Below are 15809 nucleotides of genomic sequence, written 5' to 3' on the forward strand. Positions count from 1 at the left end.
AATCTCAGACAAGTTTTCACTAGGCCGAAGCAAGCAGGCCTGAAAATGAGCCCGAAAAAATGCCATTTGTTCCAGAAAGAAGTAGGCTTCCTCGGACATATCGTCTCAGCACAAGGTGTGAAGACCGACCCATCCAAAATAGAGAAGGTTTCTTCTTGGCCGACACCTAAGAATGAAGAACAAATTCGAAGCTTTTTAGGCCTTTGTACATATTACAGAAGATTTGTGAAAGGTTTCGCTAGTTTAGCTAAACCTCTCCATCATTTGACCGGAATCAAGATTCCTTTTGACTGGACCCCGGAAGGCGAAGTAGCTTTCAAGAAATTGAAAGAAAATCTTATTCCTTCGCCGATTTTAGCTTATCCAGAGGTCGAACGTCCTTTTATTTTTGATACGAATGCCTCTCTTTCAGCAATAGGTGGGGTTCTGTCACAAATTCAGGGAGGTCAGGAGAGAGTGACAAGTTATTCCAGCAGAGTTTTGAGTAAAACTGAGAGGAATTATAGTGTCCTTCGTAGAAAACTTTTAGCTGTTGTTAAGACCGTAGTACATCTTCATCATTATCTGTACGGTAGGAGATTTTTGATACGAATAGATCATGTTCCTCTCAGGTGGTTACTTTCGTTCGAATCCCCCGAAGGTCGGGTAGCTAGATGGTTAGAAAGGCTTGGACGGTACGATTTTGACATTCGTCATCGAGCAGGAATTCGTCATGGAAATGCCGATGCTTTTTCTCTATGACCCTGCGAAGAAATGCCAGAGTGTAAACAGTGTGCACGATTAGAGAAAAACCGAAACTCCTCTCTTTTAATACGGAAGATTTCTCTCGAAAATAACCTGGAGCAATGGAAAAAAATCACAACAAGAGGACGACACTTTGACTCAAGTTAAGTCCTGGAAGGAAGTGGAAACTCGCCCGGACTGGCAGGATATATCTTTAGCCTAGCCAGATTCGAAAATTTATTGGGCTCAATGGCACTCGATCCTTTTAATTGACGGAATTTTATACCGAAAATGGGAATCTGCAGACTTGGGAGAAATCAGGTGGCAACTTTTGGTTTCCAGGACACAAGTTCCGGAGATTCTTGCTCTCCATCATGATTCTCCTGCAGGCGGATACTTTGCCTTCAATAAAACTCTGGGCGGAATTCGCAATTTCTACTTCTGGCCCCGCTGCCGGACGGACGTCGAATATTGGTGCTGAAGATGTCGAATCTGCACGGCAAAGAAAGAACCGCGAACAGAAGGACAAGGCTCTCTTCAAGTTAACAACGTGGGAACTCCATTTGAAAGGATAGCGATGGACATTCACGAACCTTTCCCGGTAACCCATTCTGGAAATAAATATGCTCTTGTTATTGCCGATTATTTTACCAAGTAGCCTGAAGTGGTCCCTTTCGCTAATCAAGAAGCCTCCATTGTAGCACAGGCATTCGTGGAAGAGTTCATTTGTAGACACGGAGTTCCTCTAAAACTTCATTCTGTTCAAGGCCGAAATTTCGAGTCAACCTTAATGATCAGTCGCTCAGATTTTGGGGGTTAGAAAGACTCGTACGACTCCTTTGCATCCTCAATCTGACTGCATGATAGAACATCTGAATCGAACCTTGCTATAATATTTGCCGTTCTTCGTAGAGCAGAATCAGAAAGACTGAGATTCCTGGATTCCTTTTTTCCTTTTATCTTACAGATCTGCGATTCATGAGACGACGAAGCAGACGCCGGCTCTCATGCTTACTGAAAGAAATTTTCGACATCCGTCAGATTTAGAGAAAGACCCTGTTTCTGTGCAAAGACAGCATCAAACAGATTATGCCTCTTTATTACAGCAACGTTTAGAAGAAATTCATCACTTCGCTAGGAGTAGAACTTCTATGGCTTCAGACAAATTAAAAACCCGTTATGATATTTAAGCCAGAGATTTGAAATTCAATCCCGGAGATTCGGTCCGGCTCTTTCAACCCCGAAGACAAAAAGGACGATGTCCAAAACTACAAAGAAATTGGGAAGGCCCCTATTTAGTAATCAACCGGATAAATGATGTTGTTTATAGAATCCGAAGATCTCCTCGTTCACGACAAAAAGTCGTACACCTGGACCGACTGGCTCCATTCAAAGCTCGAGAAGAGAATGGAATTTAGCACATCGCTTTAGGTCAGGTTGTTTAGTGAGACTCCGAGTTTACACGATGTCAAAACTTTTTGAACAAAACCAAAACATCATCGGAGTTAACCTCGCTCTTTGAAATAATTTGGTTATGCCTGACGGGCATTCCCAACCTATTTTATTGCCCGTCAGGAAAATGAAGACGTCGAGGATTAGCTTTTGTTTCTGTCGACATCTGTTTCCTTCTTTGTTTCCTTCTAGAAGTTTTCTTCTTTTCTGGAATCGAGTTTTGTGTCAGATAGGCCTTGGTGTATTTTCTGATGTGAATAGAGCCACGATTATTTTTCGAGGTCAATGAGCGATTGCTTAATTTTCACATTTTATTAACCTAAAGTGTCAGATTTTGTAAGCACTTCTCAGGATATTTGCCGGACAGCTTTTTGCTTTCGACCTTTCCCGATTTCTGAGGATGACTGATGGCCTTTGTTTTGAAGGATGACACGAAATAAATGAGATAAGATTGTTTCTTTTCCTTTCAATGAAAATATTCAATTCATCTTATTCGCGAATTTTCCCAAATTCACTTAGTGAATTTGGATTGTTATACCACCACTCACATTTGTCCTCCAAACTGTAGGGTGTGCTGTTTCTGAAGAAGTCTTGGAATTAGTCAACAAATATTCTCTCGTAGATTAATGATTTGCACATCCGCATATCATTAAATAGACGGCATTGCTTGTCTTACGGGCTTCTCATCGGAAGCAAGGATTCAAAAAGGGTAAACACAGCACCAACACATTAGAGTCTCCTCATACATCGTGCATGCAGAGAAGAAACTTCGTACTCACACATAAAACGGGCACAGGAAAACAAATTCGAACTCACTGGTGATGAGAGAAATTCACGACAACAGAGTCGAGCCGGCTAGGTGGTCTAGTGGAGTAAGGCTCCAGTCAAGCATCTCTAGATGCCAGGTTCGATTCCTGGCTCCGTCGTTAGTTTTTCGAAATCACCGATTTTTCGAATTAACATTCTGTCAATCAGCCTGCACCTTGCCTAGGACCCAAAGTTTTTCTGGTTATGGTTTCCCGCCTCGTCGTACTTATCTGTGTTTGATTCACCGGACTATTTTTCCTGAAGAGGAATGGATTTTCTTTTCGATGACGATCCGGATGATTTTGATGTCTTCAAATTCATGGAGAAACATAACACTAGACAACACTTACCTTTATAAAACGAGGCACAAAAAATTTTGAAATTCAATTTGACGTTCAACTATCTGCTCAAGGTTTTCAGTGGTTGACCTTGAGACTGTGGGCAAATGCCAGATGGTAAAAAAGGGAGTCTGCAAATTTTTAAAGCCACAGCTCCAACCCACTTTTAAGCACTGACTGCTAGATCACTTTTACAATTGTTTTATCTTTCCCGAGTCTGGACGACACTTTTCCTTGGTGGGGAATAGTGTTACAAAGGGTAAAATCACCCATTTTGCCCCCTTTTTAATGATCTAGTAGTCATCATAGATAGAAGACGTTTATAAACCTCTTGTCTTTCAAAAGAATAAGGTTGCTGCATCAACCAACATTATTGTAAAAACAGTCTGGTTTCAGACTTAAAACAAATAACACGTATCTTGCAATTGAAGCTTTTCGACGACATTTATTTACGCCTTTGATTTTGGCTTGATAATCAAACTCACGAATCCATATTTATTTCCGCAACGTCTAAGAACGTTACAGTATAATTGTAAGGCTTTATGCTGATTTCAATGATGGTATTTTTCAACGCGTCTTGAACATACTTTCCAATATTCTCAATTTCGTAGCTGCCAGTGGATATAGTGACTACCTTATCGGCTACGTATATTTCATTATGACCGACATCAACGTTGGGAATGGAATTGAAGGTTAACAGTTCAACAAGACCAAGAACATAATTTTTGTTTAGAGCAAGTTCGATCGGTGGAAAATATTGCGCTTCGAGAATCGAAGACGTTCCCGATATCGTTAACGTAAACGAATCATGCATGACTGCAAGTGACTGACTGACGTTATTAAATTACGGGTCATATTTATATAGGTCATCGCTTGGAAATTTCAGACACTAGTGTCCGCAATCCGATGTACCATAATCCTGATACCTTTCGTCGTTGTACTCAACGCTACCAACACCGAGATATTTTACAAGGTGTAACGGAGGTTGAAGATGACCGAAACTGTCGATGTAAACTACATCACTGACGCGTTGCTTATATGCAACCCAGTGTGTCCCAGGGCCATCTTTATCGTCGAGAATGACTACAGCTGTTTCCTTTTCACGTGATCCGGTTTTGGGCACTTCGTTGCGCATGAAGACTCCTCGGAAGTATGGAATTTTCATGATTTTTGGATACTTCAGCAAATCCCAGTTAGTCAACGCTCGGCGTGGTAGCTTTACATTTAGTTTTTCGAAAGTGAAGACCGAAACCCTTTTCATGAGGCTTAAGATGGAGACCTCTACCTAAGGCGATCGCTTCCATCGTTTTGTTATGCCGTTTGCCTTCCTCCAATTCTCGTTCAGCCGCGCTCGCATCGTTTACAGCCTTTGCTATACATGCAGCACCTCCCGCTAATGCACCCGTAGCCCTGAGATCGGCAGAAATAGGTATAAGAAGGGGTAGAAATCCGCCAACTTTTGAGGGTACCGGTAGTACGCGCGGTGATCGGACATTATGTTTACCGCCTTCTTTTTTCACAGCTTCTCGAGCACCTTTGAGTGCAGACTTGATGCTCGTTCTGGTGTCGTAGCTCCGAATCATAGACTGTATAGCCGCTCGTATGATTTTGTTCAAGGAAACGTTCTTAGATTTTCGACACCCCATGCCTAACTTTGTTTTCATCTTCATCGTGTTAGCTACAGCCCAAGTGGCTGCCTTCACACCCAAATTTGCGTCCTTTGCAAAAACCCGTTTCCAGGCTTTTTCGGCTAATATTTTATCCACAATGCTTCTAGCTTCAAGATTCTCATGATTTTTCGAGTACGCTATAACGTGTTCCTAACACGCTGCATTGAGAACATCGATACCGGAGTCACCTCTCGCGAGTCTTTTCGTCAATTTCGTACCAAGACCGCAGTATTGGTAACCGGGAACATGCAACTCGATCGGAAGTTTGTTGATAATGCTATTTACCAAACCTTTTCCACTTGATCGCTTTTTTGACGATCTCTTACGATCACGTGTGTGCACAATCATGTCCGCTCTGCGACTGAAAAAAAGTTCTTATGAACGATGCATTTATAGAAAATCCAGCCAGTCACGTACGAGATAAGGTTCAAGAAATAATCGACCGAGCTGCCCGTGATGAATTTTGACAAATTTACGCGGCAGAGTACAAAACGGAAAGAACGTCATGGCGAATTGATGCCAAGTAGTGTATGTGCGGTATTCTGCGGACCATTTGACTGTGGCAAAACCAACGCATTATTTGCGCTCATAACGCATCCGAACGGTTTGAGGTTCGAAAACCTGTAGGTTCACACAAAATCTCTCAATCGACCGAAATACAAGTTTCTGAGTCAAGTGCTAGAAATATTGACGGTGTTGAGTATTACCCCTTTAACAAGCATGAGCACGTCATTGCACCGAACGAGACGCAACGCAACTCGATCATGATATTTGATGACGTAGCGTGCGAGAAGCAGAATAACATACCGGCGTACGTTTGTATGTGTAGACATCACGATGTGAACTGTTTCTATCTTTGTCAGACGTACGCTCGAATCCCCAAGCATCTCGTGCGTGACAACACCAACTTGCTGGTCTTATTCAAACAAGACGAGATGAATCTAAGACATGTGTACGACAATCATGTTAACACCGATATGTCGTACGTAGAGTGTGAAGACTTGTGTGCGGCATGCTGAAACGGTGACAAATATGGATTCGTAGTGATCGACAAGGATGGAGACCTCGGTAATAGTCGGTTTGGGAGGGGATTTGACAATTTCATAAACATGACAAAAGAATCAAATACACGATCTTTGAAGACGACGAAACAGTAGCTTTTCAGAACTAGTTGTGTCAACATGCAGGAAATTCGTAAGGAAAAAGAAGTCTTGCATCGTATCGCTCAAGCGAGTAATGCGATTCGTCGTGAGCACAGAATTCTCAAGACGGGAAAAGAGTCGCTGCAGGAAACAATTGAGAATGTCTTCAAACCTGTGGTAACCTCGCTGCAGGAATTGGTCAATGTTTCTCGAGGCACGAAACTTGTCAAGGAAGAGGTGAAGGAAGAACTCAAAACTGAAACGACGGATGAGCCGAAGAACGAAATGTAAGCAGAAGATTCTACTGCAACTGCAGAGAAAGATGATCAAACTGTCACGGAATCGTCGGTGAAATTAGAAAATGAATATCTTGAGATACTTAACGACAAACAAAGACAGCACAAGTTGAATACCGTGTACGGGGTACGGAGTCTTTCTACTGCCGGGCTGAATGTTGGTGACTCACCGATGAGCTTCGAGGGCGATTCCGTCCGCATAGGCGGCACGCTCCATCCGTAAACTCGCGGACTGCCGCAGCTTCCGTTTAAAAAGATGCCCAACAGCGCTCACGTTACCCGCAACGACAAGGAGAATTACAGATATATCCCTCTCACAATAAATGCTTACAGAAAGTACTATAGCGCCACTGAGCCTATCCGAAACGCTCAGAGCGCCAAATTCAAGCATTTAATAACTGAGCTGCTCAATATTTCTACGTCGGGCGAAGGCATATTATTATCGTCACTGATGTCGGAGCGTACGGGCAAAGGTGTTCTGCTACCTCAGGCTTGGGTTACTCGACAAGGTATTGAAACAGATTATATTTTGTGAAACGACGTTGACGAGCTGGTGGAGCGTCTTCGTTTGCTTATGGCATCTCAAGCGGCTGGGAATACAAGTCACAACAATGGAATGATGTCGGTTCTGGAAGAATTACGGGAAGCCAGAATCATTTATCTGTCAATTCTCGTCCACTCTGCAATCATTTACGAGATGAGCGTTGACGTATTTGGACGTCAGCTGATTAAAAACACAGCTGCGAGCACTCGCGGTCCTCCGGATGTCGGGTTTCAAATAACAGCGGATGGGCATTACGATATACGGAACACGAGACTGTGCAATGTCGCAGATCCCGCAGAACCGAAAACTGCTTTAACTTTGAACACCTGAAGACGGAAATTCAACGTGCTGCAAAACAAATCAACAACCTTGATCAAATGATCAAAGCTTTGGAGATCACCACGGAGAAAGCCTTGGATACCTTCTACACATACTTTAAAACGGACAGAGACTTGTCGATTCAAAACGCAGAAATCATTTTCAAATTGGAAACCAGACTAAGAGCGTTGGAATATGAACCAGAGAAAGCAAGCACTGGTGACGGAACTGCGTAAGCCTGCACGCCGAAATTACCCGCGTCGACGTGTAGACGTGCGCAGCATCGACGAGACCCTGCAGGCGGATCTTGTTGATATGACGTCGTACGCTGGACAAAACAAAGGCTACAATTACATGCTCAGAGTCACTGATATCTTTCCAAAGTACGCGTGGGCTAACCGATAAAGAGCAAGTCCGGAGATAATGTTACGAAGGCAATGGAATCTGTGCTTGTCCATGGACGGGTACCGAAAAATTTACACGTCGACAGAGGAACGGAATTTCACGACTCGAAATTTGAATCGCTTATGACACGCTACGGAATCAAACTTTACTCCACGTACAGTAATTTAAAGGCTTCGATCTGCGAACGTTTCAATCGCACGCTGAAAGGTAAAATGTGGACACAGTTCAGCATGCAAGGAAGCTACAAGTGGCTCGACATCTTATCTGATTTGGTTTCGGCTTATAACAACGCCAAACACCGAACCATAAGAATGAAACCGTCGGATGTCACCGTTGCAAACGAAAGGCTGTTATTACGTCAGGCGTACGGAGGGCTTCGAGTGATACCTACCATATCGGCAAAATTCAAATCTAGCGACAAAGTTCGAATCAGCAAATTCACAAATGTCTCCGAGAAAGGTTACACTCCCAATTGGACGACTGAAATATTTACGATAAGTTGAGTGAAAAATACTCATCCTGTGACGTACAAGCTTAAAGACTACCGAGATCAACCCATCGCTGGTGGTTTCTACGAACAAGAGCTCCTTAAGGTTGAACATCTGGATATCTATCTGGTAGAGAAGGTGTTCAAGAAGCGTGGAAGAAAAATATATGTTAAATGGTTAGGTTTTGACAATACACACAACAGTTGGATAAACATACGGACATGTAACATTTGAATGAATGAATTTTTTTGTAAAAGACGAATGTGTCTCTCTATTTTATACCCGACACATAACAAGTATGCATCTTTATTTTTTAAGCAATCGACAGACATATGCATCGTTGTACAATTCTTTATATTCCGAAGCGTTCTTATTCACCATCCTACATGATAATATTTCATACATCATGATACAGTTATAAATTGAGTCCTACATAAATGACGATACGGTAATTACAAAGCTAAGGTGCAGGCTTGTAACCCCACGGAAGCGTGTCGGTTGTGTTTTAAAACACGATTCTCTTGTCGTCAGTCCTGCTCAGTGCCACTTTCTGCTGTTCTACAGTGTATACCTCGTGCTTTCGACTTAATATCAAATACTGATTTGTGGACAAATTCTTACGTTTTAACGCACATTCCAAATAATCGTTGTATGTTATTTTTCTCAACGCTGATCCTCTGACACCTTTGGAACGTTTATTGTCTTTCTCATCTCCCAAGACTCGAAAAGCCTACAATTTCGCTCCTAATCCTACAAATTCCAACATTATTTTCCCGTTATTCCCGTCTTTCATCGAGCCGAGAACTTTTTCGTTCGCTTGAGGCATTCCATTAACATTGTCAAGCGGATAATCAGACGTGTCGAATTTATGCAAGTCCTTCTTGATATGTTTGTATATATCGGGGACGGTAAAATTGTAAATCAAACTGTCGGTATCCGTATACAATAATTTTGCTCGGTTGCAAAATTTCTGCTCAATATAATTATGATGAAATCATAGATATATATTTTAGACAGATTCAGGATGGAGAAACCTGCATACAATGGTTTATTCAACTCGACTTTCGTCTCACTCATTTCGACGATAATCATCTCTCTGTCGAAAACGGTGCCATCGTGAAAATCAGGATCGGCTATGGTAGCTTCAGCATTGTACGGTCCATCCCGTTCGGTGATCAACCGAACATCTCTGTACTTTCGCACGTTTCCCATTGTTTTGCCAAAAACTGCGTTGTTTATCACGTTGTAAAAATTTTTTTCGAATTCGTGATGACATTTTCTCCGCAAATCAGTATTCAAATCTATGTATTTTTTGAGCCGCGGGGTTTGCCTGAATTTAAGAACTCTGTGAATTTTGAATAATTTTGAGCCTAATTGTAAGCATTGTTGCAGAACGCTGTAGTGAACAACGTAGTTCTTTTCGGAAAATAGCGTGGGCGTCAATTCTGGCTGTTCATTGTTCGGAATCGGAGGTACATAGTGCTCCGGACACAATGGTGAATATTTATGAGTTTCATGCAGTTCCGCAGGATATTCCAAATCTTCCTTCAGCAGGTAACCGAACTCCGCATCGTCCGAGATGGTAAGAACGTCGCATTGTCTGAAGTCTGATACTTATCCGAAGGAACTGTATGGCAGAGCAAAGCTCATAGCAACACCGTTCAAATTATCAACGTCAAAGTACATGAGATAAGATTCTTCGACCTCAGGATAGAATTCCTCTCCCATATATCTATTGTTGGCCTTTGCGTATCTGTTCGAACACTGTGACACACCACCTAGAATACCTTTTTCGATAAACATAACAATGTCTATGTCGGTGAGAAGCTCGAGTTCGATGCCTGTACATTTCAACATTGCATTAAACGACAGAACGGGCGCTGTGTAGTAATTTAATGAGTCCAGTTTGTACGTCGTCCAACAATTCTGTAGAAAATCTTGGAAAACGTCAGCCAGTAGAAATACGTCCGTCTGTGAATACAAGTCCGAATACTCTTCCAAAGTTTGAACGTTAAAAGTTTGCCATACGTCGCACGCGTGTGCGTAATCGTCATCTGATATATTCCGGACATTCAATTTTGAATAAAACGGTTTTTTGGCTGGTGAATGTTTCTCCTCAAGCTTCTCCCAACTGTCTATGTATTCGTACGGGAAAACACCTTCTCCAGTCAATAACCGAAATTTGTTCAAGCTGCTGCAGAATTGACGTGTGATTGTTTTTTGACAATCGTCCAGATACGATGATAATTTATCGAGGCTGCTAGGCATGAGGCGGTACGAATCTATGAAAGGGAACGTTACATCTGTTCCCTCAACGAATTTAGTGAAGGAAATGTGCTTATCTTCATTACCAGGTTATAGTTTAACAGTACCTTCGAATGACGTTGCCAGGGGCTTTTGTCAGAAAAAGCGAATCATAACCCGACAGATTGTGAAATATCACTGGGATAGTGTGCGAATTTTGGTCATTTAGATTACGGCTGCGGTGAGCAGCAGCACGGTACTTTCCGGTGAAATGACAGTGATCTTGATGTTTCACGTCTGTGGGTGTAACCGGTTTTTCACAAATATGACAGACCGCCGATGAATCAAATTCTTTGATCTGATTGAAATTTAGTGGTTCCATCGGTACAACAGTCTTGTGGTATCCGTCTAACGAATGTGCCAATTCCTTCAACTCATTCACAAACCATTGGATGCAAGTTTCTCCGCGATTAATTTTGAATTTCCGAAGTGAATCGTCAAACGCACAATGTAGATAGTAAGCTATACCATACGGAAGATGCTTCTGATGAATTGTGCTATTTTTCCCAAAACTTTCATGTGTGGGCTGCAGTAAACATTCTAGTTCTGCGTAAACGCAGAACGGAACGGTTTCTTTGTGTTGAAAATCTTTAAATTTGAGAATCTTGTCCTCTTCTGCTGGTAAGATAACTTTGGTTTTATTCAAATTCATGCAATGTACATTGTGCTTGAAAAAAACACCTTTCAGATTGAAAGTGTGATAGACACCCATCGCACAACCAAGTATGACCATTACGTTTGGAAATTTGGAAACTTGTCAACCGCAATAAATTCCGAATCCATGCAAAATGATGTGTTACATTATCTTCAATATTTTCCATACTATCATTGTCATCGTCGTTTTCAGACTCTATTACTAAAAGATGGATTGTAGGTTTATCAAACTTGTTTCGACTTGAATAAATGGGTACAATTTCACTGCGCTTCTGTTTTTCCGTACTTTTTATACCATAAACGTTGATTGGAAGTTTGTTAAGTTTCTTAAAATTTGGAATCTGGTCTGAAGACATTGGAAAATGCAAACCGTCGTATTGTAGCACTGAGCTGAAACGTTGATATGTGGTGATTTCGCTGGGATTGTTGTTGGCTGGAAAGAGGGCTGCGGTAACCGATGTTACGCCTCGACGTACCGCCTTGGCGTACCTTTTTCAAAATTCTATTCCATTTCTTTTTTTCAATTTCTTCAATGCACAGATATTATTTCATGAAAATCTCACATTCTAATGACGGCGAGTTCCACCCCTCCCGGCAAAAGTCACGCAGAGACCAACAATGATCCCTAGTATAAGGTTCAACTTTCTTCTATCTAACTGGTACCAAGAACGGAGATAAGGGAGTGCTGAATTAGCACCAGTAGCGCTAAGTCGTTACGTGGGAGCTTGATTATTTGATTAATCATTAACTACCACCGCTCAGTACACTCTCACCCCCACGTAACACCGACCATAGAAGGCAATATGAGTCGCTGTTACGGATGTTGACGACAGTCTTCTTATCTTGAATATCTTTGGGTAGTGGTGTGTATGTTAACACACTGCCTCGCAGTGGCACGTACTTGTTGATATTCACAGTCAAATTGATTATTTCGGTCAGCGACCAACCAGAATCTTTCTCTTGAAAATCTTCCACCTTGGCCAACACTTTTTGCTTTACATTCTCTTCGAACTACTCGTGTATGTCAGTTGGCTGGAGGATGATCTGCTTTCTGGTGTTAAAATATTTCATTTTTTCAACAAGTTCAGCCTTTTTCGTTATATTGAATTTACAACACAAGACACAGTTTGCTTTTAAACTTCCCACTTTTCGTAGCATTTTCTTCAGTCTTGCAACGACAAAGTGTTTCGCATCTTCTAAAAACATGTTCAAATCTTTATACCGCAGATTGATAATGGCTCCCATTCAAATTCGGCTCTCGAAAGCTGTCTCCGAATCTTCCCACCGTACTCGATCGCTTCTTCGTCGGCTTCGTAATCCGTCACTCACTTTTTGAAATTTTTGAAATTTGACTGTCAACGATTTCAGAATTCGAATTGTAGTCAAAATTCCTCTCGCCTTCCCGATCGTTAAGGCGTTGTTGCGTAAGATTTTATTCAATAGCCGGGTATTTTGGGTTCCGAATCGAATCCATTTCGCAATCTCTGTCCGTGACGATTTTTCAGATAAAATCTTGAACGCCGTTTCCATGATTTGTATCAATTTCAAACACTTTTCGGAATCCATGTTTCTTCTTCTTTAGACCACGCACTTGACAAAGATAGAGCTGCAAAGCTTGCTCTAGAATGACCGCTCTACGCTGACACGGTTCCTCTTATGGGTAAACACCGACGTGACTCACACATTGCCGAAAATTCGGAAACAACTGTATGCAATATTCTTCAGCGAAAAAAATTTCAAGATATTACTCGAATGAACCTGCGGCGCGTGGAAAATAGTAAGGTGGTTATTGGAACTTGGCGAAGAAGTTTCGCACACCTCATGTATGAGAGAGAGCTGTGAGAGTGAACTAATCGCTAGAGTTACACATGGAACTGTGATAGGCTTAGTAGATATCGTTCTCCAGGAGCGTCACGGGGATGTTTTACTTTGCCCCACGGTGTCAGTTTTACGATTCCGAGGTCTACGAACCAGTGCAGTAGGACAGAGTGAGAAAGATATATCCTGCAAACAAAACCGATAAAGTGTCAACCACTTTATGATTTGGTATTAGTTAAATCGTGAACCTGAAACATATGAAGAAGCTGTACGAAGAGTGCGGTGCTCCGTCCGTCTAATGAATTCATTAACAGTTGAGCTTGTAAACTGTGAAGGTGAGTGATTGAAACCAGTGCACTCATACAGTCTTTTTTACCTTGAGTGTACAACAACTTTCGATTTTACTTGAATGAATAGGAATAATTTAACGCGTTTGCGCTTTGTTTTCGGAAGTTTCAACGGTGACACCCCCTCTGATTGACCCCCCGAAATTTCATTACCATCCAAACCAGTGAGTTGTATCAGAATATCACAATTTTTTTCAACGTTTTTTTTTGCCATCGGCAAACATGATTTCAGATGTGCGTTTATTTTTTTGTCTCCTCAGATATGAAATACGTTCGGATCACGGCTAGAATAAAAGTACCACATGAATGGGCTTATCGATTACCAATAAACGTATTGATGAACGGGATTGAAATGGCGATCAGTGCATTCGAAAGCAATGAGAGCGACATTTTCCTGCATCAAGCAGGAGTGTTAACGTTTTTAGAGCGTGAATCTGATGGCACTTCGTGATTTCGGTAAGTGTAAGCTTAAATTACATCTTTACAAAAAAACAACTATTTTTTTTTCTTCTCTTCATTTTGATAATATTTTTGCTGTAGAAAAGAAATATTCATTTGTTGGTTAATTTATTCTTAAGTTTTCAAAGTATCGGGTGATACAATAGTTTCATGACGTTGACAAAATTTATTTGCTTTCTTTATTTTTCTTATCATAACAATTATAAAACTTACATGGTTCTAGGTTTCTTCAATTTTCTGAAATTACATTCTTTGTTTTTTCTTTGTTTCAGATCATTATTGGACTAAAAACGTTGTTATTATGGAGAACAAAAAAAAAAATGTGTATACATTTTTTTATCAAATGAAAACATGTTTTTTTCTGATAGAAATTTATATCATCATCCTTCAAATAATTTTCTTGAATGTTACTCATTATCATGATTGATTCTTCTTCTACACACATACATATAATTGAAATGGAGATAACGATTCGGTTTTATTTGATGAAACTTATTCGAGAATCGGAGACGCTGCACACGTTGTCCAGGTACGGTGTACAAATTAGGCGAGAGTCAACGCATCTTTCAATTCAATTTGACCATACTGACCGCCCAGATACTTCTCCATCGTCTGCACCAATTTCTGGTATTGGGTCTCGTCCTTGTACAGCAGTCGCCCAATCCGTGCCGGTAAGAATACGCTGAATTCGTCGTTCAGATCTGTGACGACATGCTGTACAAACCTCGTTTGGACTCGTCGAATGTTGGTGACTTTGTAGATTTTGAAAATTTCCAGCTCCGTCAATTTCTTTGTCGGTAGAAATTCGTTCATGCTTGCAGCTTTGTTCAGTTTTGTGAAATCCATTTTTTTTTTTTTTTTTTTAGTAGTTACATGTTTCTTGATAAATTTAGATTCACGAACTTTTTTGTTACTTTGTTGAGTTCTGACTTCTGGTTTATAACGGTTTTCAAGTCGTGAATATTTTTTAAAAACAGATCGATTCGCTGTTTTAGTTCTGCTTTATTTGAAGTTCTCCTCATGAGAGCTTAAGATGCAAGACTGTCTTTCTGACCTGAAATTCAGCCTTTTATAACGGTATTCCTCCCACCAGGCACACAGAATCCTTGAAAAACTTCTAGAAGCTACCGAAATGATGTGTCTTCGATTGTACATTCGAACCTTCCTGAATTCAACGTCGCACCGTAATCCGTTGTCCACAGGCCTCGCAACGTCAAGTCGAAACTCGTCGGACGATTCCGATTATTGTTCTTGTTGGACGATTCCGAGAATCTTTCAGGGTCAAAGAAGCTCTTTTTCACGGTCCCAGACCGCTCGCCGTCAAGTCGAAACTTGTCGAACGCATTGTTTGTCAGCCTACATTTGTTCAGGGTCGAAGCAGCCGCATACAAATTTCAGAACCTTCCAGAATTCGACGTCGTACCGCAATCCGTTGTCTGCAGGCCGCTTGCCGTCAAGTCGAAACTCGTCGGACGATTCCGAGTATTGTTTTTGTCGGACGATTCCGAGAATTTTTTGTCTAAAATTCGTTCAAGGCCAGAGCGGGTCTTTCAGAATTCAACGTCGCACCGAAATCCTTCGACCGCATGCCGCTCACCGTCGAGTCGAAACACGTCGGACGATTCCGAGTATTGTTTTCGTCGGACGATTCCGAGAATTGTTTGTCTCAAATTCGTTCGAGGCCAGAGCGGGTCTTTCAGAATTCAACGTTGCACCGATGTCCTTTGACCGCATGCCGCTCAGCGTCGAGTTAAAGCACGTCGGACGAATTGTTTGATAGTCTGGATTTGTTCAAGGCCGTGAGAATCTTCTCGAACCTTCTGGAAGCTCTCAAAACCTGACACACTCCAGGATTCTCGGTCGAACGTTCGAGGATCCACGGGGTCCGCTCGAACGCCTGAGGATTCAAGGAGTGCGCTCGGTAATGCAGTTATCGATCCCGCTCGATGAGCATGATTTTCTTTACCGACAAAGAGCACAATTTATCCCACAAGGGTAACATCACGGCAATTTCAGGCATTTTTTAACGACGATCATGGTCATT

The 15809-nt window shown here is 41.6% G+C and overlaps 1 protein-coding gene across 1 annotated transcript; it reads right to left on the reverse strand.

The window, feature by feature from the left end:
- Positions 1–8913: 8913 nt before the first annotated feature.
- LOC138191283 (uncharacterized) lies at positions 8914–11220 on the reverse strand. Its single transcript, XM_069137925.1, has 4 exons — positions 10556–11220; positions 9971–10377; positions 9226–9790; positions 8914–9109 (listed from the first exon to the last, which is right to left on the reverse strand). The coding sequence occupies exons 1-4, from the start codon at positions 11218–11220 to the stop codon at positions 8914–8916; spliced, it is 1833 nt and encodes a 610-aa protein (XP_068994026.1).
- Positions 11221–15809: the final 4589 nt, after the last annotated feature.

This window comes from Neodiprion pinetum, chromosome 7 (assembly GCF_021155775.2).
Source record: "Neodiprion pinetum isolate iyNeoPine1 chromosome 7, iyNeoPine1.2, whole genome shotgun sequence".
In the NCBI taxonomy this organism is placed as follows: Eukaryota; Metazoa; Arthropoda; class Insecta; order Hymenoptera; family Diprionidae; genus Neodiprion; species Neodiprion pinetum.

Excerpts from the sequence above, each read along its gene's own strand:
- LOC138191283 (XM_069137925.1), bottom strand. The coding sequence starts at position 11,220 with ATGGTCATACTTGGTTGTGCGATGGGTGTCTATCACACTTTCAATCTG. Across the intron at positions 10,378-10,555 it reads CCTGGCAACGTCATTCGAAG|CAGCTTGAACAAATTTCGGT; the intron begins GTACTGTTAAAC and ends TCAATTCTGCAG. Across the intron at positions 9,791-9,970 it reads TGTTATGTTTATCGAAAAAG|ACTTCAGACAATGCGACGTT; the intron begins GTATTCTAGGTG and ends GATAAGTATCAG.